General features: G+C 43.5%; 3 protein-coding genes across 3 annotated transcripts in view; 1 reads left to right on the top strand and 2 right to left on the bottom strand.

Annotated features, from left to right (window-relative positions):
- PDCD11 (programmed cell death 11) overlaps positions 1-265 on the bottom strand; it is a 46,119-nt gene extending 45,854 nt beyond the window's left edge. Inside the window, exon 1 of the mRNA XM_083149262.1 lies at positions 4-265. The gene's annotated coding sequence lies outside the window, so the exon portion shown is untranslated. The remainder of the gene's footprint in view (positions 1-3) is intronic.
- Positions 266-269: 4 nt separating this feature from the next.
- On the top strand, positions 270-5,993 carry ATP5MK (ATP synthase membrane subunit k). The gene is made up of 4 exons (XM_083149264.1): positions 270-421; positions 2,852-2,944; positions 3,033-3,124; positions 5,768-5,993. Exons 2-3 carry the CDS (start codon positions 2,861-2,863, stop codon positions 3,120-3,122), a joined length of 174 nt encoding a protein of 57 aa, XP_083005390.1. The 5' UTR covers positions 270-421; positions 2,852-2,860; the 3' UTR covers positions 3,123-3,124; positions 5,768-5,993.
- On the bottom strand, positions 5,842-23,944 carry TAF5 (TATA-box binding protein associated factor 5). The gene is made up of 11 exons (XM_083149263.1): positions 23,437-23,944; positions 21,914-22,154; positions 20,765-21,080; positions 20,437-20,600; positions 19,392-19,527; positions 19,154-19,274; positions 18,760-18,889; positions 17,646-17,810; positions 15,603-15,780; positions 9,382-9,559; positions 5,842-7,068 (listed from the first exon to the last, which is right to left on the bottom strand). Exons 1-11 carry the CDS (start codon positions 23,894-23,896, stop codon positions 6,851-6,853), a joined length of 2,307 nt encoding a protein of 768 aa, XP_083005389.1. The 5' UTR covers positions 23,897-23,944; the 3' UTR covers positions 5,842-6,850.
- Positions 23,945-25,056: the final 1,112 nt, after the last annotated feature.

Below are 25,056 nucleotides of genomic sequence, written 5' to 3'. Positions count from 1 at the left end.
TACCTGCTGTAAAAGGCGACGTGCGCTCACCAGGCAATGTCACCCACCCTTACTGCCCCGTGTTACAGCTAGGTAGACCCTAAAACATGCAGGGAATATACCCACGTGTGGGCAATGGGCACCTTACAAGTCACCCGGAAGTAGAAAGACTACAGTATCCCACGTGACAGGATTTTCCGGCTCCTGGCATATACCAGCGTCGCCGGAGTCACCTTCCCAGTCTCAGAGAGTCGGACAGCTCTTCAGCCAATAGTGTTAGCGGACACTCTGACGGACAGCTGCAACAGCCAATGGGAGAAGACAATGCCTTGAAAGCGAGGGGGCGGCCACTGCGGCGCAGCAGCAGCGATAGTAGGTATCAGTGAAGGGCACGGAAGGAGCTCAGCACCATTCTTATTGCTGCTACAGCGGAAACAGACAGGTGGGTGGTAGCCGGCACTAGGCTGCACAGCACGGCTACTCGCTACTGGTTATCAAGCCTGAGATAGGTGTATTTTCCATCTGCAATGTGACTATGGTGACCCTGAGGCCGTGCCATTTTATTTACTCCTGGGCCTATTATATGTCGTCAATCCAGTAACCACTAACCAATTATTAATGCTCTGTGTATTGTATGTCTGTCGTTGGAATGCCCTGTGTATTGTATGTTGGCTATTTGGAATGCCCTGTATTTTGTACATATTACATCTAAAATTTGGCAAATCATGTCCTCCACACTAATTGAACACTACAGTATATGGATGTTTAATTACCTGCAGGTAATTAAAAGAGGTTGCCTTGTTATTTAACCCTTTGAGGTCCGCACCACAAAAAAAAGGCAAAGGAAAAAAATTGTCTTTGCATTTTTTTTAGTTCACTGAGGATAATATTAACAACAATCAATAGTTTTTTAAAATGAGACCCCACAGTTTTTGAGACGTAGGCCTCTACCAAACGGTTGAGAAATCCGTTTGTAGTAAACTTTATTTTTTTGGGTGAGGACCTCAAAGGGTTAAGGCAGGAGTAAAATCAATCACCAGGCTTCTACTGACAGACAGGTTAGCCCCTATTAACTTCATGCGTTAACAGGGGTTATCGTCATACTTGCCTACTTTTGAAAACTAGTTTCAGGGAGATTATAGTTGGTAATAGAATTTTGCAAAGCACCCCAATGAGGGTGTGTCATGCTCCTCCCAAAGGGCGTGGCTAGTTCCATATATCGAGAAAGTGTGAAAAGAGATTGAATGTGACACCTAGAATCGTTGGTGTGTACTATATCTGAGCAGTCTTTTAAAATTACATATCCAAATGTAGATGAGCCCCAAAGGACTTGCTAAAGTGCTGGGAAATGGTGCTGATGATTCACTGTAAATGTATCTATCTCATTCCTTTCTTCTCCAAAAATGTAACTGCAATGAGGGAGATTTCTGCTATTTCAGAGAGCTGCAGAAGGGTAGGCAGCTATGGTTATCATGCATTAATCAGGGCAGCACATATGGTGTAATGGTTAGCATTACTGCCTCACAGCATTGAGGTCATGGGTTTGATTTCCACCATGGCTCTAACTGTGCGGAGTTTGTATATTCTCCCCTTAATTGCGTGGGTTTCCTCCGTATACTCAGGATTCCTCCCACAATGCAAAAATATACTGGTAGGCTAATTGTCTCCCAATAAAATAAACCCTAGAATGAATGAATGTGCATGTACATGTGGTAGGGAATATAGATTGTAAGCTCCACTGGAGCAGAGACTGATGCGAATGTTCAAATATTCTCTTCAATCACTGCAGAATATGTGTGCGCAATATAAAAAACTGTTAATAAATTAATGCCAGTCTGGGCACTGGAGCATAGTCGAGAAAATTCTCAGGATTACCACTGAAGGGGTTAATATATTAATTGTCGTGAGGTTCTTGAGGTGGCCATACACTAGAATAATCTCAGGGCAGAACACACAATTTCAATGGGTTGTGGTATATCGGTAGATGCACGGACCTGCTGGCCCAGAGGTCGATCCGCAGATCATATGTGCTGCGCGTATGAGCTTTTAAAGCACATACAATTGTTTGATTGCTCTTACAACCTGCATGTGATCAGGTCATTCTGTTGTATGATCACCTTTACATTTCCTGGGGCTTGCATTAAGTACATCTCAACGGCTATTTTTTTGGTTGACTGAATGCTGATGAGCATGCAGTTGATCAATTCCCTATACCAGGGATGGGGAACCTTCGGCCCTCCAGCTGTTAAACTACACATCCCAGCATGCCCTGCAAGTTTTGCTATTTGACCATGCTAAAACTGTTGCAGGGCATGCTGGGATGTGTAGTTCAACAACAGCTGGAGGGCCGAAGGTTCCCCATCCCTGCCCTATACTATCACTGGTATAAGGTGCTTTCTTTTAGAAACTGTGGCCCCCGACTTATAAACTTGTATTAGAGACACTGGTGCTGCATTACCTATAGACACCCGAGCCCCCCCAAGCCAAGCGGCTGAAACCAGTGAAGCTGCAGCCGAGGAGGCAGATACCAGAAAATGGGCTTATATACCTATTTTCTGGAACAGCCTACTTTCATGCTACCAAATGGTTGTAGTCACTCCCTGATGTCTGCGGCCAATCAGTATTGGACAATGCTCCCCAGGTCTGCACAAGTGCAGTGTGGCTTCTGTGTATACTCTTATCATGAAACATCAGAGATTTGTAAATCTCTGAATCCAGCTATGTGTTAGCTCATACTAATTACCAGAATCAAGTATTTGCATTGTTTGCAATGAGCTCTTTGATGCCCTTAGTGGTTAAATCACCAATTATATGGATCTTTGCGAATTGTTTGTACTGTATTTTAATACGACTTTTTCATTTGTTTTTAAAGTAATAAGCCATGGGAGGACACGATTCCGGAACTCACCACTTCACTGGTATTCAGAAGTACTTCAATTCCTACACCATCCTAGGAAGGAGAAATGTATGTTTATTAAAAAAAGAAAATAAATCTGTATGACAATAAAATTCTTGATAATTAATGCTTACATTTTTATTTATTTTTTTTGTAGTGTGTGCTGGCTACCTATGGCGCAATAGCAGCAATTGTCCTTTTCTTTAAATTAAAACCTAAGAAACAAGCTGCAGTCACAGAAAAATAATGGTAAGTGTCTTGTTATAGTAGCAAAATGTTGTCATAAGAAAAAAAAATTAGATGTAAATGAAAAGAAGCAGAACTGAAGAATGGTGAAGGGCATAGTTTAGAAGAAGTATCAGCCTAACGCAGGGGTTCCCAAACTTTTTTGAATCACAGCACCCTAGAGCATCAAAATATTTTCAAGTCACCCCTAGGCCAAATACTACTTATCGAGAAATTCAGAAAAAAAATATTAAAATAAGTGCATTGTGTTTATGTCACAGTTATCTGGTGAAGGACAGGATTTGCTTCTGTTTGTCCACATACTGTATATGATTGGCATCCACCAGCACTGGTTTTGCCTGTTGCACTGACCATTCATAATATGAATTGATCCTGGTCCACCAACCCAAGGCACCCCTGCAAGTGTCCTGAGGCACCCCAGGGTGCCTAGGCACACAGTTTGGGAACCACTGGCCTAACGCAGTAATTCTCCACCATTTAGGTATTTAATATAAATAACACAAGAAAGCAGGATTACCAAACTTCTATTATGGTGCTTCAGCCAGCAATTGTCTGGAAAATGCCTTCATTTATTTTTATTTTATTTTTTTCTCATTTAAAATCTCCCCTTTATTAATTTCTCTGTAATTGATCTGGCTGAATGTGTACCTTGGTCATAAAATAAAAAAAGTGGTTATTCTGTTCAAGTAATATTCTGCTTGTGTATCTAACACAAACAGAATAACCACTTTTTTTTATTTTATGACCAAGGTATATTTAGCCATATCAATGAGCTAACAAGTATCTTATTTAAATGTTTGTGCTGTATAGCCTAAACCAGCTAGTTGCTGTCCACATAAGTTCAGTTAAGTGTAATAGAATATACAATCCTGTGTTCCTTCCACTTGCGCTCAGATAAGCTAAAACTAGACATCCCCTTTGGAGGGCAAACGTCGCCTCTTCTTTTATATGAATGGGAGTGTGAGTGGATAGGACATGTCTTCAGAGAGGCAGAGAAGAGGAGACCCCTACCTATCAAAGGAAGTATAGTATTCCCCCTCTCTGTTTATCTGGTGAACCATTTTACTTCTGAAAACATGTCCTGTTCATGAGGAGAGCATTTAGCTGGTATTTCTACTTTTAAGAATTGTGGTTAATTTCTTCAGAAATGTGGACTACATAAACAGCCCAGTAGCTGTATAAACATGACTTTAGTGAAATTATAAAGTTTTCATAAGTTAATTATTAGTATTAAGGTTAAAAAAAAAAAAGTGTTGAACTTGATTTGAAAGGACTTGGGAGCTGTACAGTGAGGCCGGCTTTCTGTGTGGGGCCCAAGGGAATGGTGGCAACAAGTTATTTCTTTGAGGCAATAATACTGACCAAGTCCCCAGGTGTATATTTGTATATTATCTTGTCTGGCATTTACAGAATGTGAAAGTTTTCTGAATCTGCAGTAAAGAGAAATATTACCAAAGCATGTTCCTCATGGCACTCCTAAGGGGCATACAGACATGGCGAGGTTTTGCTGTTTTCTAAGTGATCTGTCTGGATCGCTTAGACATGAAGCACAAATCACTCCGTGTACTCCCATAAGCAATGTGCAGTATAGCATTGGTTCCCAACCCTGGTCCTCAAGGACCCCCAACATTGCACGTTTTCCAGGTCTCCACACAGAATCCCAGGTGAAATAATTAGCTCCACCTGTGATCTTTTAATGTCAGTGAATGAGTGCACCTGTGCAACTGCCAGGAGACCTGGAATACGTGCACTGTTAGGGGGTTCTTGAGGACAGAGGTTGAGCATCACTGCAGTAGAGCATGTAGCTATTGCCTGCTTTGATCGTTAGCACATGCAATCAAGATCCACATAGGTCACTGATACCCCTTTCACACTTTCAAAAATATCCTGGGTTTTTGCACATGAACGTGCATCAACCCGGGATTTAGCTTTGTGTAAAAGGGTCTTTATGTTCAGCATTCCGGGATTTCTACCCAGGTCCTGACCTGGGTAGATTTCGGAATGACCACGAGATGCGGTGAGTGAGAACTGTTATTCCGGATCAGTGTGACCCAGATCCTGTTCACTGCAGTGCAAATGCGCCGCTGGGTGGTGCTGACATCTCCCAGCGCCGCCCCAGCCAAGCCTCCAGATAACGCCACCTGCCTGACTTTATTCCGGGTCGGGTGGCCAGTGTGAAAGTACTTGCAAGCCGGGTTGCAACTGTAACTTAGAACCCGGCTTGCAAGTGTGAAAGAAGTATTACATGCTAATAACAGAGTTAGCACAGATTGTTCATACACACATTGCTTTTGTGTGCATGGGTGATCTAGCCATCAGGGAAATTACCTACTCTACATTGCTAATCAGGATTGTCCTGTGTATATGGGGCTGAACAGGATGACTGAAGTTCATAAGTCACCTATGTTCCAGCTCTTGTAATTGTCCACACTGTGGCAATTATAGCTGTTGTGAAATTACATAGCCCAATATGCCTTGCCATAGTTTTGGCATTCCCTAGTAGCAAAACTGTGGCAAGGCATGCTAGGACTTGTAGTTTCACAACAGCTGCAGGGCCATAGTTTGGAGATGCCTGATTGGATGCTTAGGCTGTGTTGCACAAAGTTATGAATTTTATCCACTCACTTTGAAACTTTTCATCCACAGGATCCTGGATGTCACGGTTGTGATAAAAGCTCAGATCCCTCCGGCGCTGGACACAATAACATACCATTAAAGACACAGTACTTGTATTGGTTTACTTTTATTTACAAAATTTCAAGTTAAAAAAAAAAAACTGTACAAAATGGCAGCTACATCCTGCCCGGCTGTTCTGGTTATGTGTCAACACATTTTGTTGGAGGTATATGATGAAATAAAGGTTTCACGAGTAGGTTTTTTTTTCTGTGCATCTGTATTGCTCTAGCATCCATCTGAGCCAGTTTAGGCTTCTTCCAATTAGAGGTAGTAACATTTAAATGCTTTATTAGGGGGTATTTTATACAGACACATACTTGGTTGGAAACATTCGTACAATTCAGTTTTTTTTTTTTTTTCATAGGTGTATTAGAAAACGAAATATCTCCCAAATAACTAAGTGGAGAGAATGTATGTCATTGAACTGTCAAAGCAATGTACTGTAAAAGATAAGTGGTTTTTAAAACTAAAATGACTGGAGGTTACATACAATGTATAATACCTGAGTGTTTTAATTCACATAAAAAGCTTGACAACTGGCCAAAAGGTTGATATTTATAGTACAACTTGTATATGTGGGGACAGAAGACCAATGCAATATGCATGGAGATAATTTTGATGGCTGCATTAGAGTTGGCAGATAATTATTTCCCATGCGGATTTTCAAGAAACTGCGTAGACAAGTCCTTAACACTGCTGCAGTGTAGTACATTACACATATACCTTCTGAAATCTGATGCACAAATGCTGAAGCACCAGCAGTCATCAAAAAGAAAGCATCATATAAACACAAGCACTCAGTGCTCAAACTATAACTGTCACATGATCACAGCACCAGTTCCACGGTTGTGTTTGATCCCGGTTACAAGTGAAGGCAGTCTGGGACCAACAAGGCAGTGCCGAGAACGCAAGAGCCTCTTGCTAAACAAAATTGACATCTATATCCCATTTGGTAACTTCATTGCATAACAAGGCTTTTGCCCTCTGTTAGACATTTGCAAGTTCAACGACGGAAGAGGATATTTTTTTGCATTAAATATAAAGTGCGTTAGGTCATTGGGGGCTATAAGCACCAGCTGCCAGAAGTAGATTTCTTCGTGTAAAATGAAGATGGACTACAGGGGTAGATTTTGTCAAATAAGTACCAAGCAGCATCTCTTGGGAGTGTTCATGTAAGTTTATATGCCCTGTAGCGCTTGTGAAATCATCTGTTTCCAAGTCTTCAAAAGCCTTTATTGCATCCCATAAACAAACTGTATGGTCCATAGAACCTAAAAAAATAAAAGGTGGGGTGAGAAATGAATAAAGCTAACAAACCAAAATATTGTACAATACAAAGTCTGCAGGGCAGAGGGGAGGAAACACTACATTCTTAGGTTTTAAAAAAACATCCATGCTTTGCAGTTAGTATAATCCAGCGGTTCTCAAACTGTGGGTCCTGACAGCTCAGCATTATGTCGTAACTCCAGGTTGCTGACCTTTCCGGCTAATAGCTTCTTTGATCTGTCAAATGCTCGCATCATTGTGTCTCTACAATGCTGCCATGCATGTGCGGTTTATCATTTCTATTGTCTGATGGGGAACCCTGGTATCATCAATATGGCAAAGATACTAATTAAGTCACTGATGTGAACCATTAGGATGCCAGGAGATCAGGTGTAGTTAGGATAGTATGAAGTAGATGTGTGTTACATGAAAGGGACACAATGCACCCCCTTACATTATCAGCATTGCTATGTTTAAGATCGCACATAAATGATGTTGGCCAGTAGCGCTGACTATTCAGACAGCTGCAGGTGTGCACATATTCACTACAGAAGGGACTGCTCTGCCCCTGGTTGCATGGTATAGGTCAAATGCCCAGTAAGCAGGCCACTATACTAATGTGCTATGGGTGGAAATGTTCACTCCCCTGCTCCCAATTCCAATGTTATATTTCATCACTACCTTATTCTGCATCACTTCAGTAAGGTGGCAAAGCAGGAAGTGTTATACCCACATGTTATATTACATCTCCACTAGCAATGCCAATATTTGGGCATTTAATGCATCATCTCAAGATCAACCTCCCCAATACAAAAAACCCCACATCAGCTGCCCAGCACATTTACTTACATGGGCAAGCAGCAGTATCTAGTGCCACCGGAAGTGGGCAGGCTACATCAGTATGTGACCTTTGACCAAGTCACGCTGTGCAGAGCGACAGAACAGCCAGGCAGCGGGTGCCTCAACACTGCCTAGTATTAGACTGCCCATGCATAATCTTTTCCAAAAATTGGAAACTCCGATTGAAATACTATTCATTTTAGGGCCATATCCTACTAATACCGTGATTAACCACCCTAAATCTATTTAAATGGAATTCAATGGTTTATGATTAACATCCCCATAACAAGTAGAACTGGTGGTGCTTTAGGTTAGGAACACACAGCAGTATAAAATGTTAAGGCACAAACATTTTAAACCACCAAGCTGGTCCCACCAGGTAGGTGTGTGTGGTCACACAATGTGTTGGGGCCAGATCCTGCAGAAAAGTATCTGGCCCCTACCACCCAGATTTCAAGGGGAACACAGCAGCATTGCTGCACATTGTGAACACATACATTAAATGTATACATTCACCCTAAAATCCAGACATCCTAAGCAAGCTGCGATAGGACCCCGCCATTGCACTACCACCGTGTCTAGGTGGGCAGCCACATGGGTGCCTTTTGTACAGGCTCCTTCCTGACAAGTAGGTCCCAACTTGCCCGTTATGTGTGGCCCCAGCCTAACACTGGCACAGATATACTCATTCTAGACCGTGCTTTTTGCACCATTAGAATGAATAGCTGTACTATAAGGGGTGACTCCCAATTATGTGATAAATTGTGTATGTGCACAAGGACCTGATTAAGAGCACAGAACTGAAAATGTTTAATGGCCTTTTATGAGAAGTAAAGGAAAAGCGGCCAAAACAATGTAAAACCAATATATATTTATAGTGTGTATATGTGGTAGGGAATATAGATTGTAAGCTCCACTGGGGCAGGGACTGATGTGAGTGTTCAACTATACTCTCTACAGCGCTGCGGAATATGTGTGCGCTATATAAGAAACAGTTAATAGTAGTGTATCCCTAAATATATATCAAATATTGAATAGTTTTTTTGTGAAACATAGAAACATCATAGGCCTATTCTTATGTGGAGCCCCATTGTTAATCTGACCCTGTACAGCACCATCCAAGGTTAGACTTCAGTTCAGCATTAATGCACAATGCTTAGTTATCTAGGTTCCTAGCAAGCCACCCTGGCTGTCCGTAATAACACTCCCGTTCTAATAAAGGAATATAGGGACCGCCTCCTTATTCTTACTGAAGCCATGTGTTGTGCATTAAGTTGCTACTTGCAGGCAGACAATGCGCAACACAAGGTCAAGACAGCCTTGCATGGATCTAACAAATGAAATGCCAGACACCCAGCTACATAATATTCTACATTCATTATTAGAAAATGTAACTCTACCCAAATGTGTATGTTTGGCTAAGGATACCCTTTAAATATTTTGTGCATGAAGTATATTGTACTAGTCTGTGTACATACCTGATGCTAACAGCTCTCCATCACGGCTAAATTTAAGTGCATAGATTGTATTTGTGTGACCCTTTAACTCGCCAACCATCAAACCATGACCGATGTCCCAAAGCAAGGCTCTGCCATCTGAGCCTCCACTGGCAAGGAACTTTCCATTGGGCGTAAATGCCATTGAGTGAATTGGTCCCTGCAGAGGCAAGCAAACACATTGGTAACAGAGTGGCAGGAAATTGCCTATCCTACAAGTGTGCACCTATCACAACCTTTCCAACTATACATTCACTTCCTAACGGATCTGCAAGTGCCAGCATGGAACGCGTCATCCGCAATGAAGTGCAACAAGTCTAAATGAATGACCATTGACCCAAGTCTGGCCAACCAGTGTCACGATCAGCTGATAAAGAATGCTGATACTTGTAGTTTCATAACAGCACTGCTTTTGATCTAGTAGATTGAAGCAGAATTAGACTTGCCTCCACAGTCTATTTCTGCTTTCCACCCTGATGCTGCAGATAGGGATTGAATGAAGCTATTGCTGTGCGATTCAAGGTCACATAAATCAATTTGGACTATATAGTCCGACCCTATGGACTGTTCAGTGTTATGGATGTTGCTTGGGTCCGTGCATCCAGTCTGAAGCAAAGCCGTGGAAAAGTGCGAATTATAACTCACCGATAATTCCTTTTCTTGTTAGAGATCCCATGGCAGCCATAACACTGGGATATCCTCCCTTCTCCTAGTTCAGACAGAATGTTTTTCAGGGACCGCCCACCTTGGGTATAATAGCCTCCTCCTCCCTCTCCTCTGTGTCTTTCGTTTGTCTCCGTTTCCATCGGTTTCTGAAAAACACATATATCTGGGAGGGATCTAGATGGCTGCCATGGGATCTCTAACAAGAAAAGGAATTAATCGGTGAGTTATAATTCGCACTTTTCTTTTACGATCCCCATGGCAGCCATAACACTGGGACATACCCAAGCTCACAAAAAAATGGGAGGGAGACCATGATATATGCAGTTAAGATTTATTACTCTCATCAGTTAGCTTTCACTGACAGAGCTTCATTTAACACATGGTTCCCAAAGTGGGCAGTTGTTATATCCAGGGCATAATGCTTCGAGAACGTATGGGGCGATGACCATGTTGCCGCCAGGCAAATGTCCTTCACCGACGCTTTGGCCTTCTTAGCCCATGACGTTGAGATTGCCCTAGTAGAGTGTGCCTTTATGATAGAAGGTACTACTTTATCCTCGTGTTGATAGGCGTAGATTATTACTTCTCTGACCCATCTAGAGATGGTCTGCTTGGCTGGACATAAGCCTTTCCTCGGACCCTCTGGGATAATGAATAAATGGTTTGTCTTACTTATGCTGGCCGTTCTCTCTTTGTACGTGGATATAGCTCGCACCAAGTCTAGCATATGCAAAGTCTCTTGCTCCTCATTTTCTGGTTCTGGGAAGAAACTCGGCAATATTATATCCTGGCTCAGGTGGAAAGAAGATATAACCTTTGGAAGGAAGTTCGGGTTTGTTCTTAAAACCACCCTGTCTGGGAAGATGACTAAGTAGGGTTCTTCAATCCATAAGGCCTGCAGTTCTCCAATCCTCCTTGCCGACGTTACTGCAATGAGAAATACCACCTTCCACACCAGGAATTTCATCGGAATCTCTGATAAAGGTTCAAACGGTTCTTTAGCCAGAATTTGTAATACTAGGTTCAAATCCCAGGGAGCTACTAGAGATCTTACAGGTGGACGCAACTTTCTCATGGCTCTAGAGAATCTCTTGACCATCTTTTCCTCCGCCAGACTACGGTCCAGAAGAATACTTAGAGCTGAGATTTGTGACTTAATCGTAGCTGTTGCTAGGCCCATCTTGAAGCCATCCATCAGGAACTGTAGCACTTTTGAAGTTGGTATTTCGTGGAATTCTTCCTTAAAGCTTCCCCAGCTTAGGAATTTTAGCCAAGTTTTATAGTAGACTAATGATGACACTTTCTTCCTGGCTTCCAGAATCATCCCCACTACTTGGTTGGATAGATTGTACCTCTTCAGAACCTTCCGCTCAATTTCCACACCTTTAAGGAAAATATAGCTGGATCTGGATGACAGATTGGCCCTTGCATCAGCAGGTTGGTCTGTACTGGTATACTCCATGGCTCTTGTATCCTCATGTTGAGTACCTTTGAGAACCACGGTCTTCTGGGCCAGTCCGGCAGAACTATAATCACCTCCACCCTGTCTTCTGCTATTTTCTTCAGAACCTTGCTTATCATTGGGATGGGGGGAAACACGTATCCCAGCCTGAATTTCCATTTTATCGAAAAGGCATCCATAGCTAGGGCTTGTGGGTGATAGAATTTGGAGCAGAAGTTCTTCACCTTTCTGTTGCCAAACGTCGCCATGAGATCTATCTCTGGGAGACCAAATCTTGTCACAATTGAGTTGAATGTTGTTCTGCTTATCTCCCATTCTCCGGGAAGCACCTCCCTGCGACTTAGGAAGTCTGCTAGTACGTTTTCCGATCCCGGAATGTATACCGCTGATATTGACTGAAGATTCGCCTCTGCCCAAACCAGAATTTTCTCTGAGACCAACATCAGTCTCCTTGCTCTTGTGCCCCCCTGGTGGTTCAAGTATGAAACTACAGTCTTGTTGTCTGACATGACCCTCAGGTGCGAACCTTGAATGACTTGGGACAGCTTCTCTATCGATCTCCAGACCGCCAGTAACTCCCTCACATTGGAGGATCTCTGACTCTCTTCTGTCGACCAGGTTCCCTGAACAGATCTTGATTGAAGGTGGGCACCCCAGCCCAACATACTTGCGTCTGTTGTCAGAATTAGGTACTCCGGGTTTTCCAGGTTTGTGTACTTTGCTTCCAGACCCCTTGTCCACCACAGCAGCGACCTCTTCGTTTTGTCGTGTAGGGACACAAGTTGCTTTTCGCTGTTCCTGTCTCTTGAATAGTGAAGAAACTGCCACTGGAGAGTTCTCATTCTCCATTGGGCCCACGGTATTATCTGGATGCACGATGCCATCATGCCCAGTAGCTGGAACACCTGACACAAAGGAGATCTCTTCTTTAGAAACAGAGACCTTGCTAAGTGATGGATTCTTACACACCTCTCCACTGACAAGGCTACTGTGAACTTTCCAGTGTCTATTCTCAAACCTAGAAACTGTATCTTTTGACACGGGACCAGCTGGCTCTTCTCTAGGTTGACCACCCATCCGTGCCTCTGAAGGAAATTGATAGTTGTCTCGATATCTTTTTGCACCCTTTCCTTGGATTCTCCCGTCACCAGAAGGTCGTCCAGGTATGGCCAGATCTGGATCTGCTGTTGTCTCAGTTCCGCCATTAGGGTTACCAACACCTTCGTGAAGACTCTGGGCGATGTCTTGAGGCCAAAGGGAATGCATGTAAATTGGAAGTGACTCCCCATTACCGAAAATCGGAGAAATCTTCTGTCTCGATGACACACTGGCACATGGTAGTAGGCATCTCGCAAGTCTATTGACGCTAAGAACTCGCCTTTCTTCAGCCCCATCATAATCGATCTCACACATTCCATACGGAATTTCAGAGTCTTTACCCATGTGTTGAGGTCCCTCAGATCCAAGATGGTCCTGAAGCCACCTGTGCTCTTTTTCACTAAAAACAGGTTCGAGTAGAACCCTTTCCTCCTTTGAGTTTCTGGTACTGTTTCTATAGCTTCTATTTCCAGCAACTGCTGGATCTTCAATAGTAGCTCTTTCCTTTGTCTTATGTCTTTCGGAGTCTTTGAGACCAGGAACCTGTTGCAATAGGGTACCTTCATAAATTCTATCCTGTACCCGTTGTTGACAATGTCCAGGACCCATCTGTCCCTTATGGTCTCTCTCCAGATCTCCGCAAACCTTAATAATCTTGCTCCCACCTTCAGTGGATAGTCATGACCTTCCCCCTCTCCGAAAGGACTGGCGGAAAGTTTGTCTGGATGTACTGGCGGTGCCTCTTCTGAAGAACGGCCGCCCCGGCCTGTAGCTCTTCGCATCTCTATAACTCTGTTTGCCAACATTCGGAATAGGGAATTTATTTCTTTTGTCTTGGGGTAACCTGGTCGATTTCCCCCCAGACAGTTTCTGGATCATATTGTCCAGTTTAGACCCAAACAAGTAGGTACCTTCAAATGGGAGCGTAATCAGTCTATTCTTAGACCCTGCGTCCGCACTCCATGGCTTCAGCCATAAGGCTCGCCTTGCCGAAACGCCCGCTGCCATAGTTTTTGCTGCCAATGAGACTGTATCTAGAGAGGATTCGCATAAATATTCTATGCCCTTTTGCATGATCTCCACACTCTTGATCAAGTATTGTTTTGAAATACGCTCCTCAACGTCCGTATGCAAGTTAGTTGACCACAGCCTAAGCGCTCTCACCACCGATGCTGTAGCCACACTCGCCTTGAGAGATGTAGCAGCTGTAGCATGTATCTTGCGTAAAGCGTTCTCCATCTTTCTGTCCATAGGATCCCTAAACGTTGCGCCATCTTCTACTGGGATTGTGGTTTTGGATACAATCTCGGCTACCGCACCATCCACTTTAGGGACCAGACACCAATTGAGGAGCTCCTCATCCTTATATGGATACATTTTCTCTAATCTATTATTTGTACCTGTTCTTTTATCGATGTTAGACCATTCCTTGGTTATCAAGTCCCTAATCATTTTATGTACTGGGAAGCACCTGTTCTTTTTAGGTTTGTCTTGGAACAGTGGATTATCCTCCTCCGTGTCCACTGGCTCTTTAAAGTTCATTGCTTTGTAAATCTTTTTTAGCAAATTTTCTACTATCTCCAAATTAAATGACCTGGAATCCTCAATTTCCCCAGGTTCATCCTCAGAATCCTCCTTTTCTACGACTTCAGTTGGATAATCATCTACTTCTTGTGATAACTCTGCTTGCTCTCTGGATCTTTTAGGATTTTGACTTTGTACAAACTCTTCCTTGGACACAAATGAATTTTTCATCCATTCCATCAAGTTTTTTAATACATCCGTCTGTTCCACTTGTTTAGTGATTTTTGACTGGGTTTGCAAGCATTTTCCACACACTGTGGCTTTGTCCACAGATGAGAATAACATGTCACAGGTCATGCAAGTACATGACACAACTTTCTTCTTTGCAGTCCTCTTTTTAGGCACCGGTGAGGAAGGCACACTATAATAAAAAGGATAATTACTATCTAAGCTTAAATAAACAATCTAATGCCCATAAAAACCAGGGTTACCTCAATTGGGCATCAACAGGCTTAGGGGAAGAAGGTAGATCCATCTCTGACCAGCCTAGCAGACTCCTGACACGAGTGACAGTCTGCTGGCAATACAGGTTTAAATAGCGCGTTTTAACCCTGCGCTCTCCTCTCTGGCCGCTCAAAGCATAGCCATGTGGAACCAATATATCCAGCCGAGTACCCGGGGGATGTTTTAGCCCGTGCACCTGTGAGCACGCTGGGCGGAAGTGCGGCATCAGCGTGTTTCCGCCCCTTCTGCCTGCGGCGTTTGCTACAAGTCCTACTGCCGCTATGACTGCTGTAAGCCAGCCACCTCCAGACGCTGCTGCGCCTCTGCCACAGCTCCTATCTGAGCCCAGCAAGAGACCACTCAGTCTTCTCCCTGCGCGCGCGCCGGCGCACTACAGGTACTAAACAGCGCTGTTATGCTGGCAGTTTGTTTTCTAGGCAGGTATACTTAGCTGTACGGCAGGACCCAGTCCACACTCCTTTCAGCTCCTCTTCTTCCCGGGCAGCTACCCGTCAGCTGAGGCTGATTCTGAGGCACCCGCTCAAACAAATAAAATACCCTGTACTGTCTAACTAACGGAGACAGAAAGAAAAGACACAGAGGAGAGGGAGGAGGAGGCTATTATACCCAAGGTGGGCGGTCCCTGAAAAACATTCTGTCTGAACTAGGAGAAGGGAGGATATCCCAGTGTTATGGCTGCCATGGGGATCGTAAAAGCAATCTATGTTGCACTCTGCTTTTCCTCAAAATGCACTTATATGGTGTTCTTAAAGCACGGACAAATGATTGGAATGGAGAGTGATCTTGCTTACATGATGCGGATCTATTCAAAGAGTGGTGTTCAGTAGTAGAAACCATGAACAAATACATATAGACTATTCTTTATTTACAATTATATGTAAGTCAAGGAATTGCTTAGGCTTTTGGATAGTAGTAGAAGCAGCGTTACCTTGTGTCCCGTGAAGATCCGCACACAGTTCCCATTTAGGACGTCCCATACTCTGACTGTTCTGTCCGTTGAGCCGGTTGCTATGTAGTTCGAGTTTGGGTGGAAACGAGTACTTATAACATCAGCGAGATGGCCAGCAAATATACGTAAAGGCTGATAATGATCTGTAGCCCATAAGCTGGAAAAGATGTGAGAAGTATTTATCTCTCGTATAAATTTATAACTACAAAAGAAACAGAATTGTTTATCTTGTGTATATGGGGCAGTTTGACTATTCAGGAACTATTGGCATCACTGAGGCATTTTATATGGGTTCAGCCCACATAATGGCTGCTTGAACAGTCTATACCAGGTATGTCCAATCTGTGGCCCTCCAGCTGTTGTGAAACTACACATCCCAGCATGCCTTGCTATAGTTTTAGCATTCCCTAGTAGCAAAACTGTGGCAAGGCATGATGGGACTTGTAGATTACCAGCTGGAGGGCCATAGTTTGGACATACCTGGTGTACACACTCACACCAGCCAGCCACCCATGACCCATTCATTGACCCCGTACTAGGACAGACTTTTCTTCTTGCTTTGCTCAAGTCGGCTTGGCTTGCTTCGATCATAAAGAACTAGGCTACATCTGATCAGCAACCACCAGCCTTGGGGTAGGGACATAGGCACAGTAGGGGGGAGAGACTAGGTAGAGGTAAGGTTGGTACACAATAAGATTTGCCTTAACTATATGCATGATGATACAGTCAACTCACTAGATCATTAACTATAGCCCATATTGTCTGAATATACATGATCGGTGGGGCTTCCGGTATTGTTCAGTGTTTAACCTGCCAATCGCTAGTCTTGCAGCAGCGCTTCGTTAATGGCAGTGGCGTATATCATATAGTGTGCACATGGCATTACAGATAGGGAGAGGCTGTCAGAAGAACATGGGACAAGAGGGGGGGGGGGGTCAGAGGCACAACTGGGGAGAGGCAGGGGATAGACATGTCTATATTACGGTTTACTCATGGAAGCAGATGAAGGAGCAGCATTAGTAAGAGATGGGGGGGGGGGGGGGGGGGGGGGGAACATGTGAAGAATGAGCCGTGAGGATTTCCTGAAGCTTTCTATGAGAGGGAGGTGGACAGGGAAGCCTATGCTGAATCATCCCTGCAACTACTCTTGGCCATTGTGTGCAGTGTAAAGCAATAACATTCTTCTCCTACTGAAATGGTCACTTGCTAAATATCACCACTGCTCAGCTCCCTTCTGGCAGTTTTGAACGTTGCACCTAAACCTTTCTTAACAAAGGCTCTAACAAAATCCATCCGGCTATTTGAGATTTGCCCAGACAGGGACTTTAGTTTATATTTATATAGATGTTCCATTCTTTGAAATACAAATTTGTATTTTAGGCTCAAACTATAATATGAAATAAAGCAGAGACACTAATCCTACACAAAGTAATTTAACCATTACAGGTCTACTTCTCATATCCGCTCTCCAAAGATGCACAATATAGGTATAAAGAGACAAGAGGGTGTGACGTGGCAAGGCTTAGAACACTTCTATAAAAGGCATGCATCTAGCATACTGAAATGTAGTACACCAAACTCAGTGGCACTGGCTATTCTTGTTGATATCTGCCATCACATTCAATAGTAATGGTCATATTATGTATTGCTTAGTCCCGCCCCCAGGCCAGTGTTCCAAGCACCATGGATAATACATATATTGTATAATCTGCCTGCTCACACAGCATCTTTTATAAGGTATTGGGGAAGATGAATGCGTTTGGCTGAATGACATTAAAACTTAAAGTGGTATCTTTCAAACTGATTTTTGCAAGTAGTTCCCGTTTCTAGAATCACGTATAACTTGCAGGCACGGGAAAAAAGGAGATTAGTAAATTAGTATCATAGATGCTGAGACACTCAGTAATGTTAGGTGCATTTATGTAATTTGCATTCCATCTCGGGTGGGTGTTAAAAAAAAAAAAATTAGCAATACTCATGATTAAACAGACATGTTCTGGGATGATGCTTTTTTTTTTTTACCGAGCAACTCTGTCGTGTCCACCAGAAACAAAGTAGTACCCATATGGAGAGAACTGTGCGTCCCAGACTGGATAGTTGTGCCCTTTGTATGCCACTAAGCAGGTGAAGGTCTGAAGGCTCCATAGGCGGATAGTGCCATCTTCCGAGCAGGACAGCAAATAGTTCCTAGGACAGACATCGGTTCTAGGTTTATTTAACAATACACAAATCTGTGCTTTAGACATTTATCTATATGCATTAGGTCCCATAATTTGTACTCGCTTCAAAAACCTAGATACCAATAACAAACTTACTCATCAAATTCATGCTGTCTGAACATAGAGACCATTTCTATACAGTAAAGGAAAGTTTCAGTCATGAAGAACAAGAGTTTATTAACTAGTCTGGATTTTTTCATGCCAAGAACCTCCCCAGGGAGAATTTGTCCAAAAGTTGCATTCTGCAGCATGGCCCTTGTTAAGGATATGCTCTTTACAACCTGCGGGAACGTGCACCGGTTGGTGTGTACACACTGGGTGTACAACATCGCTCAGAAGGGCTAAAATAACCAATATTGCTTTTATCACCCTGTGTGTACGGGGCTTTAGGCACTATTTCTAAGACACAGATTTTGACCCAGAGAGCTTTATGCAGAAAACATTCTGAGAACCTTGTTCTGGTGCAAGTTACAGGCACAAAGTTTGTAAGAGGCTGGTGCTACAGGCACTGGTTCTGGGCTTATCAACTGCAAACCTCCTTCCAACAGATCACGTTTTCAGGATCACTTCACCATGTGCAGAAGACTTGCATGTTAAAGTGAATTTAGTTTACAAGGTCAGCAGATAGCCCACCGGTTTCTGGCAGAAGTCCTAAAACATGACCTTATCGGGGTACTCGAGTATTGGAGTCGTAAATACCCATCACTAAAATTAACTCCCAATATTCAGAGGAACAACATTTTACATAACAGCTCCTTGACGTCGAGTGTGGTGATCACAATATCCTAAATTGGGTTAAGCAGTGTTTCCATCAATCTACGGGTTCTTAGGTGCTGTTTCAATATCGGTGGCCTGAGTGTTGTATTATGTACAATTTAAATGTTGAGATTTGACTTAAATTCAAATTATGCTCTCACCTGTCCGGACTGAAGCTGGTTGCATATACAGGACCACTGTGTCCATATAAAACCTTCACATCACTGGCAGTTTTCTCATCCATAATTCGTTCGAGTACATCATCTGATTCCTTGTCAATCAAATTGAGATCTGATGAACAGACAGAACATGATCAGATGAAACAGAAGTAAACAAAAAAAAAATTGTATCTATATAGCCATCTCCATAAACTATTTTTGAAAATTGTAGTAATTTACATAAATAGTAAATGAGTAGGTTGTGATTGAGATGCAATTAGTCTTTTTTTCATTAAAATAGCCAAATGCAATTCTCAATTTTCATTTTTAAGAACTGAACACCTTAACCCTTTTTCCAAGGCGATTTATTTCTATTAAAAAGCAAAACACAAATTACCAGATGTGCTTTTAACACTGCGCAGTTTTTTAGGCGTCAGGCTCCACACGCGCACCGTAGAATCAGCAAATCCTCCTCCGATCATACTGGAATCATCAGTGACGTCTACAGCAGTCAGTCCCTACACAGAACCACAGAATTTGTTTCATCAAGAACGCCACATGATTTTTTTTTTTTTTAGAATGAACTATAGCTGCAATAAAGCCAATTAAACCATAAAATAGTTTGGGCATATTACCTGATAGGCATTAAGGAATGTGTAGAAACAGACTGATGGCAATATATCAGGGCCAAGACGGACCCGCTTTGCAGCTTCCTTCATAATCATAATTTTATCAAGTTTGTCAGAATCTTTCAGCTCTGGGAGAGGAATCCTAGAAACAAAGGCAGTTTAGGGAAAAATGTTTTTAGAACACATCCGGAGTTTTTGCTTTATGCAAGATTGCTCAATCTCAATGAATCATAGATCATTCTAGCTAATAGGACAGTGACAACTCCACAAGGGCCAGATGTACCAAGCTTCAAAAAGTGGTAAAAAGGAGAGTGAAAAAAAGCCAGCCAATCGGCTCCTAACTGTCATAAGTACAGGCTGGGTGGGAAACGTTAATATAAAAAAAACCCTAATCGATCGCTGCGCTCGGCACAATATTTTATTCTCCCACCACGCCCTAGTGGATGGTAGTTCATGAAATACTGCCTGTCGGCACATGTCGGCTCAAAAAAAGTGAGAAAATCCCATGTCGACCTAATGACCCTGTCAACCTAAATGCATGTCTAACAACTTGCTGGTGACCCAATGACCGTATCCCACCCCAAGGTGGGCCACGATGTGGGAAAAGTTTCTGTTATCGATCCCCACTGGGTGAATGGATGGCCCCCAGATGGACAAACAAAGGTGCAGGGGAGGGCTGGAACTCTATGGTCGACCCCGCCCTCTTTTTGGAAACACACACCTTTGACGTGTGCAGAGGAGCCCTTAACACGGCAGCTAGCGTTAGTGCCCTAGTCTGGCACTAACACTAGGTTTGGCTAGGGACTCGAACTGATATACTTTTAAACTAAAATAATGGACAAAGCTACAGCATTTTCTACAGATAGTACTTAATGATTGGTTCCAAAACACAATCTTTGAATCTTTATGGTGACTTTTTACAAAACCCCGTTGTATTAATATGAGCAGCCACTGTCCATGACCTTACCATGAAATCCTTATTTCACCTGCAACCGTGAGCGCAAAGCAACAATGCGCAATTTTTATACTGCAAAGCATTTATGTACAGTACCTGTTCTGCGGAGGTGCATTGGGGTCTTGTTTCTTGCTTTTTGAGCCAATACTATCCTTTTTTGGTTTCTTCTTCTTTGGCTTGCCTTCCTCGTTTTCCCCTTCTTCATCCTCATCATCCAAAGGTACCTCAATCTCTGGCTCTTTCAGAAGACCAAAGAACACCTAAAGAAAAGTTTGAAGATTTGGAACTTTTGAGAAAGTTGTTTCGATAGCGGAACTTGTGCATATACTCAAGAACTTAACCTTTGGTGTACTGTAGCGCTTTATATTGCTCCCCAAAGGTGCTCACTGCTTACACGTAGCTCCCTATTTACAGTAGTACAAACCTTGACTTTATTTGCTTCTCGCTTGGCCTCTCCTGAAAGGCTGCCCACCATGGCATCGATTTGTTGCTTGCTGCGTGGCATGCCATCAAATATGTCAATATACAAGTGTTCCTGTACTATGCTCCAGATCTGATTGTTCTGCCTCTCCTGCAGATGGCGTTTGAGCAGCTGGTAAGAGTCACGAGATATTCTCAGTACAAACTTGCTGGTCCGGAAGTCCAGCATGGTCTCGTTTCCCTTCATGTGTTCTTTCTTGGTGAGGCTGGCTAGGATACGGAGATCATCTTCATAATAACATTCCTGGTCTCCGTGAAATCTGAAAATAGAAAAAACAAAACTGGTTGGCCAGGCTGGACTTTATAGGAGCACAATAAGGCTTTCATAATGGAGAGTAAACATTTGTAAATGTATTATCTGAGATAATTCAATTACATGTGATGTGTCAGTGGTACGGCATGGAACACTGACTGTGCACAAAACCCCACACACCCATAGGGTAAACCACATTAGGCTACATTATGTACAAGAGACAGTACACTTCATACAGTAGTCAGTTTGATTCATTTAATTAAAGGCTATTACACTGACTGCCCAAATTACTATGACTACTGAATTATAACTATCCAATGCTGGTGCCCATGGGTCGTTCATCGAGCTTACTTATTCCGTCAGAAAGCGGAAAGATGAACAACCTATTGTGCTGGATTTGGCCACATTGTTCCATGTGTAGACATGAACACTGTGGCCATGGCGGCAGCAGCAGCATATCCCACTCTCCCCACACACACGCTGATTGGCTGAGAGCTCTCTGTAGTATGTGCAAATATGATGTGCACGAGAACATGCCTTGCAATCTCAGGAAAATGACATGTGATGTGTGACTTTACATGCAATCTGTCGCAACAATGCGTCGGAATCGGATAGAAAGAGGACATATCGCACTAGTGGATGGCGGCCATAATGTAGAAAGTAGACCGTTCTCTAGCATTAATTTTAGTATCCTGAAGACCCAAAATGCTTAGAAGTAGTTATAAATGCATGGATAAGAATGACCATTCTCAATTATAAACTGCGATAAGGTATACTAACATCTACTGCACATCCCTGTTCTCATATACAAAGCCAAAATGCTAGTGTGACTTTACTCACTTATCAAAGAAAGATTTGGCTTCGTTCTCATGCTGATTGTAGACCAGCTCCAGGTACATGTGTACAAACAGTGGGTAGAATAGTTGTGACAGCTCAGCACGGTGACAATCCAGCACAGACTCAATAAATCGCTTCAGGCCACTGTAATAGTCCGCATACAGAGTTGGATCTCCTTGCTGGTTATAAGCAGACAGAACAGCGCTTACATCTGGCTGGTCCTGTGGGCCACTACTCAATGGCACTAGGAGAGGAGGAAAAAAAGGCACAGGTTCTTAATAAATTATAAACGTGCATTACCTGCCAACATGTCATTAGTGGGTCTTTAAAGAGTCACTCAATATCAGTGGTGTTACACACAGGTTTCCTATTAAAGAGACTTAAATGCAGCAGATTTACACCTGAATGCAAGATGTACCGTAAAAAAACAGCTTTGAAATCTGTACTCATTGCTTTATGTGGGAGAAACCAATCGACATTGGAGCGACTGTAGATTAATGTAGACCCAATACTGAAAGCGCACCCAACACATTTCAAAAACCATTCAGTGAAGAAAGTTATATCTCCATGCTACAGACAACTTAAATAGCTCAATATTAACTAAGTAAAGCCAAAAGCAACAAGCATACTGTGCACCCTGTTCTGGGGGTGGAAGCACTATTTAGCAGCCCAGCAACATGCAGTCACCTTATACTTTGCTTTACATAACATTCACTCCATATGCTCAGTAATGATCCATTACTGAAACCTTTGATTTAACCTGTGAACTACTTATTTTGTATTCATACTGTAGGTACTGTAAGGAGTGCTGAGGGCCTGACTGCTATCTAACAGGATCCTGCATAGATATATACAGTGGTTGTATTTCCTCCAGTACACCTAGGGTGAAATTTAATAGGATGAGAGATACAGAAAGTGAAAGATTTGGTAAGAAATCTCCAGTTTTTTGTAAAGCGGCAATCATTTACACTGCAAAATCAAACTGGTTTTGCAGTGTAAATTATTGCCGCTTTACAAAAAGAGTAACCTTATGGTGAGTATACCCTGCGTGTGTATCCTGTGTGCAGATATAGGAGTCTGGGGGCAAAGGAGATGGACAGATACATAAGGGGGAACTTTGCAAGTAGCAGAGGCAGCTAGAGAAGGGGTCAAAGGGATATCTTGCACAGTGGTGGTAAGATTGGGGACAGAGGCAGCTGGCACAGTGAGGGGAGACCAACATGGAAACTGATGGTGGAAAGCAAGCACAGAGGCAGCTGGCACAGTGAGGGGAGAACAGGAATATGGCCTGATCGTGGAGAGTGGGAAACTGGTGAGGTGAGACCAGGCACAGGCGGCACAGTAAGGGGAGACTGGTGGTGAAGAGCAGCCAGTGGCAGCTGGCACAGCGAGGGGAGACCAGGCATGGGGACTGATGGTGTCGAAAAGGCACAAGGGCAGCTGGCACAGTGAGGGGACACATGGTGGAGAGCGGGCACAGAACACAACATGGATCGGGCTGCTCGGTACCGGACCTCCGTGCTCACCTCTTCCCGGGATCCCCGCGCTTGAGCCGCTGTTGGAAGTGGCACCGCCTGCTGCCGCCGCCGCTGTGATCCCGGAGTTGCCGGCACTCACACGGCTCAGCAGGGTGGGCTCAGCGCCGTCAGCCTCCCCAGATGTCTCGGGGCTTAGGGCGTCCTCGGCGCTCAGCAGGCCGGTCTCCCGGCGCAGTATGTCCGCGGACTCCCGTAGGTTGCTCTTCCTCAGGAACTGCAGCACGGCGAGCAACGTCTGGCGGTCCGGGGTCTCCGGGCAGCTGGCCGCCTGAGACGTGACCGCGGCGGGGGCCACCTGGGGACTCGGGGGCTTTGGGGAGACCCCATTGCCGTTCCCGAGCACCGGCTCCTCATTTTTGACGCTCCCAACGTTATCACTCTTCACATCCTCCGGGAGCTCCGGCTCCGTCTTCACCGAGGCACTGGCCTCGTCTGGCACCGCCGCCATCTTGGTGCGGGAGTTTATTCTTTACGACGTCGCGTTTTACGGTATATGGGGCGGTGCTCTCACGACTTCCGGGAGACCGCGTACGATGGTACTGGCAAAAGCCATTTACGGCCGTGACATCATTACTATAACTATACTGACGCTGAGTCGCTGACTGACCTGTCACCTGACACTTGCTGGACTAGATGTATTTGAATACTCTCTGTCTCATATAACTATACACTTTATATTAACAGTATATATTACTGTTGAAGTAAATTCTTTCATCGGGCCAGATGCACTAAGCTTCAAAAGTGATACAATGGAGAGTGATAAACATCCAGCCAATAAGCTCCTACCTGTCATGTCGCAGACTGTGTTTGGAAAATGTCAGACAGGAGCTGATTGGCTGGTTGTTTATCACTCTCCATTTTATCACTTTTGAAGCTTAGTGCATCTGGCCCGTTGGCAGGCTCCAAGAAAGGACTATATACTAAATATTTCACATTCTTAAGGCCATTATATGTTTTAATTTACAGCTTTTATACAGATGTGTCTGTAAACACCTGTTTTTCCCATATTGCATGAGAAGCCTGGCACTACTTAAACTCTTTGCCATGGGCAGTGGGTATACGGTCGCTAGGTCGACATTGTAAATGCCAACAAGGTCATTAGGTCTACACAAGCTTTAGGTGGACATTGGGAAGTTCGACAGTCAAAAGATCGACATGGGGTTTTAAAAAAAAAATTTAAGCCAATATGTATTGACAGGCGGTGTTTCATGCCCTACCATCCACTAGGGCAGTGGTTCCCAAACTGTGTGCCTAGGCACCCTGGGGTGCCTCAGGACATTTGCAGGGGTGCCTTGGATTGGTGGACCAGGATCAATTCATATTATTAATGGTCAATGTACCAGGCAAAACCAGTGCTTGTGGCTGCCAACCATAATGTATGTGGACAAACAGAAGCAAATCCTGTCCCTCACCAGATAACTGTGACATATACACACAATGTATTTAATTTATTTATTTTTTTCTGAATTTCTTGATAAGAAGCATTTGGCCTAGGGGTGCCATGAAAATATTTTGATGCTCTAGGGCGCCATGATCCAAAAAAGTTTGAGAACCCCTGCACTAGGGCATGAAGGGAGAATAGAATTGTGCCCAAAGTATGGTGAGTGC

This window comes from Crinia signifera, chromosome 6 (genome assembly GCF_055691185.1).
Source record: "Crinia signifera chromosome 6, ASM5569118v1, whole genome shotgun sequence".
Taxonomy (NCBI): domain Eukaryota; kingdom Metazoa; phylum Chordata; class Amphibia; order Anura; family Myobatrachidae; genus Crinia; species Crinia signifera.
Note: the sequence above shows the minus strand (reverse complement) of the source record. Positions and strands in the feature narration are given on the sequence as shown.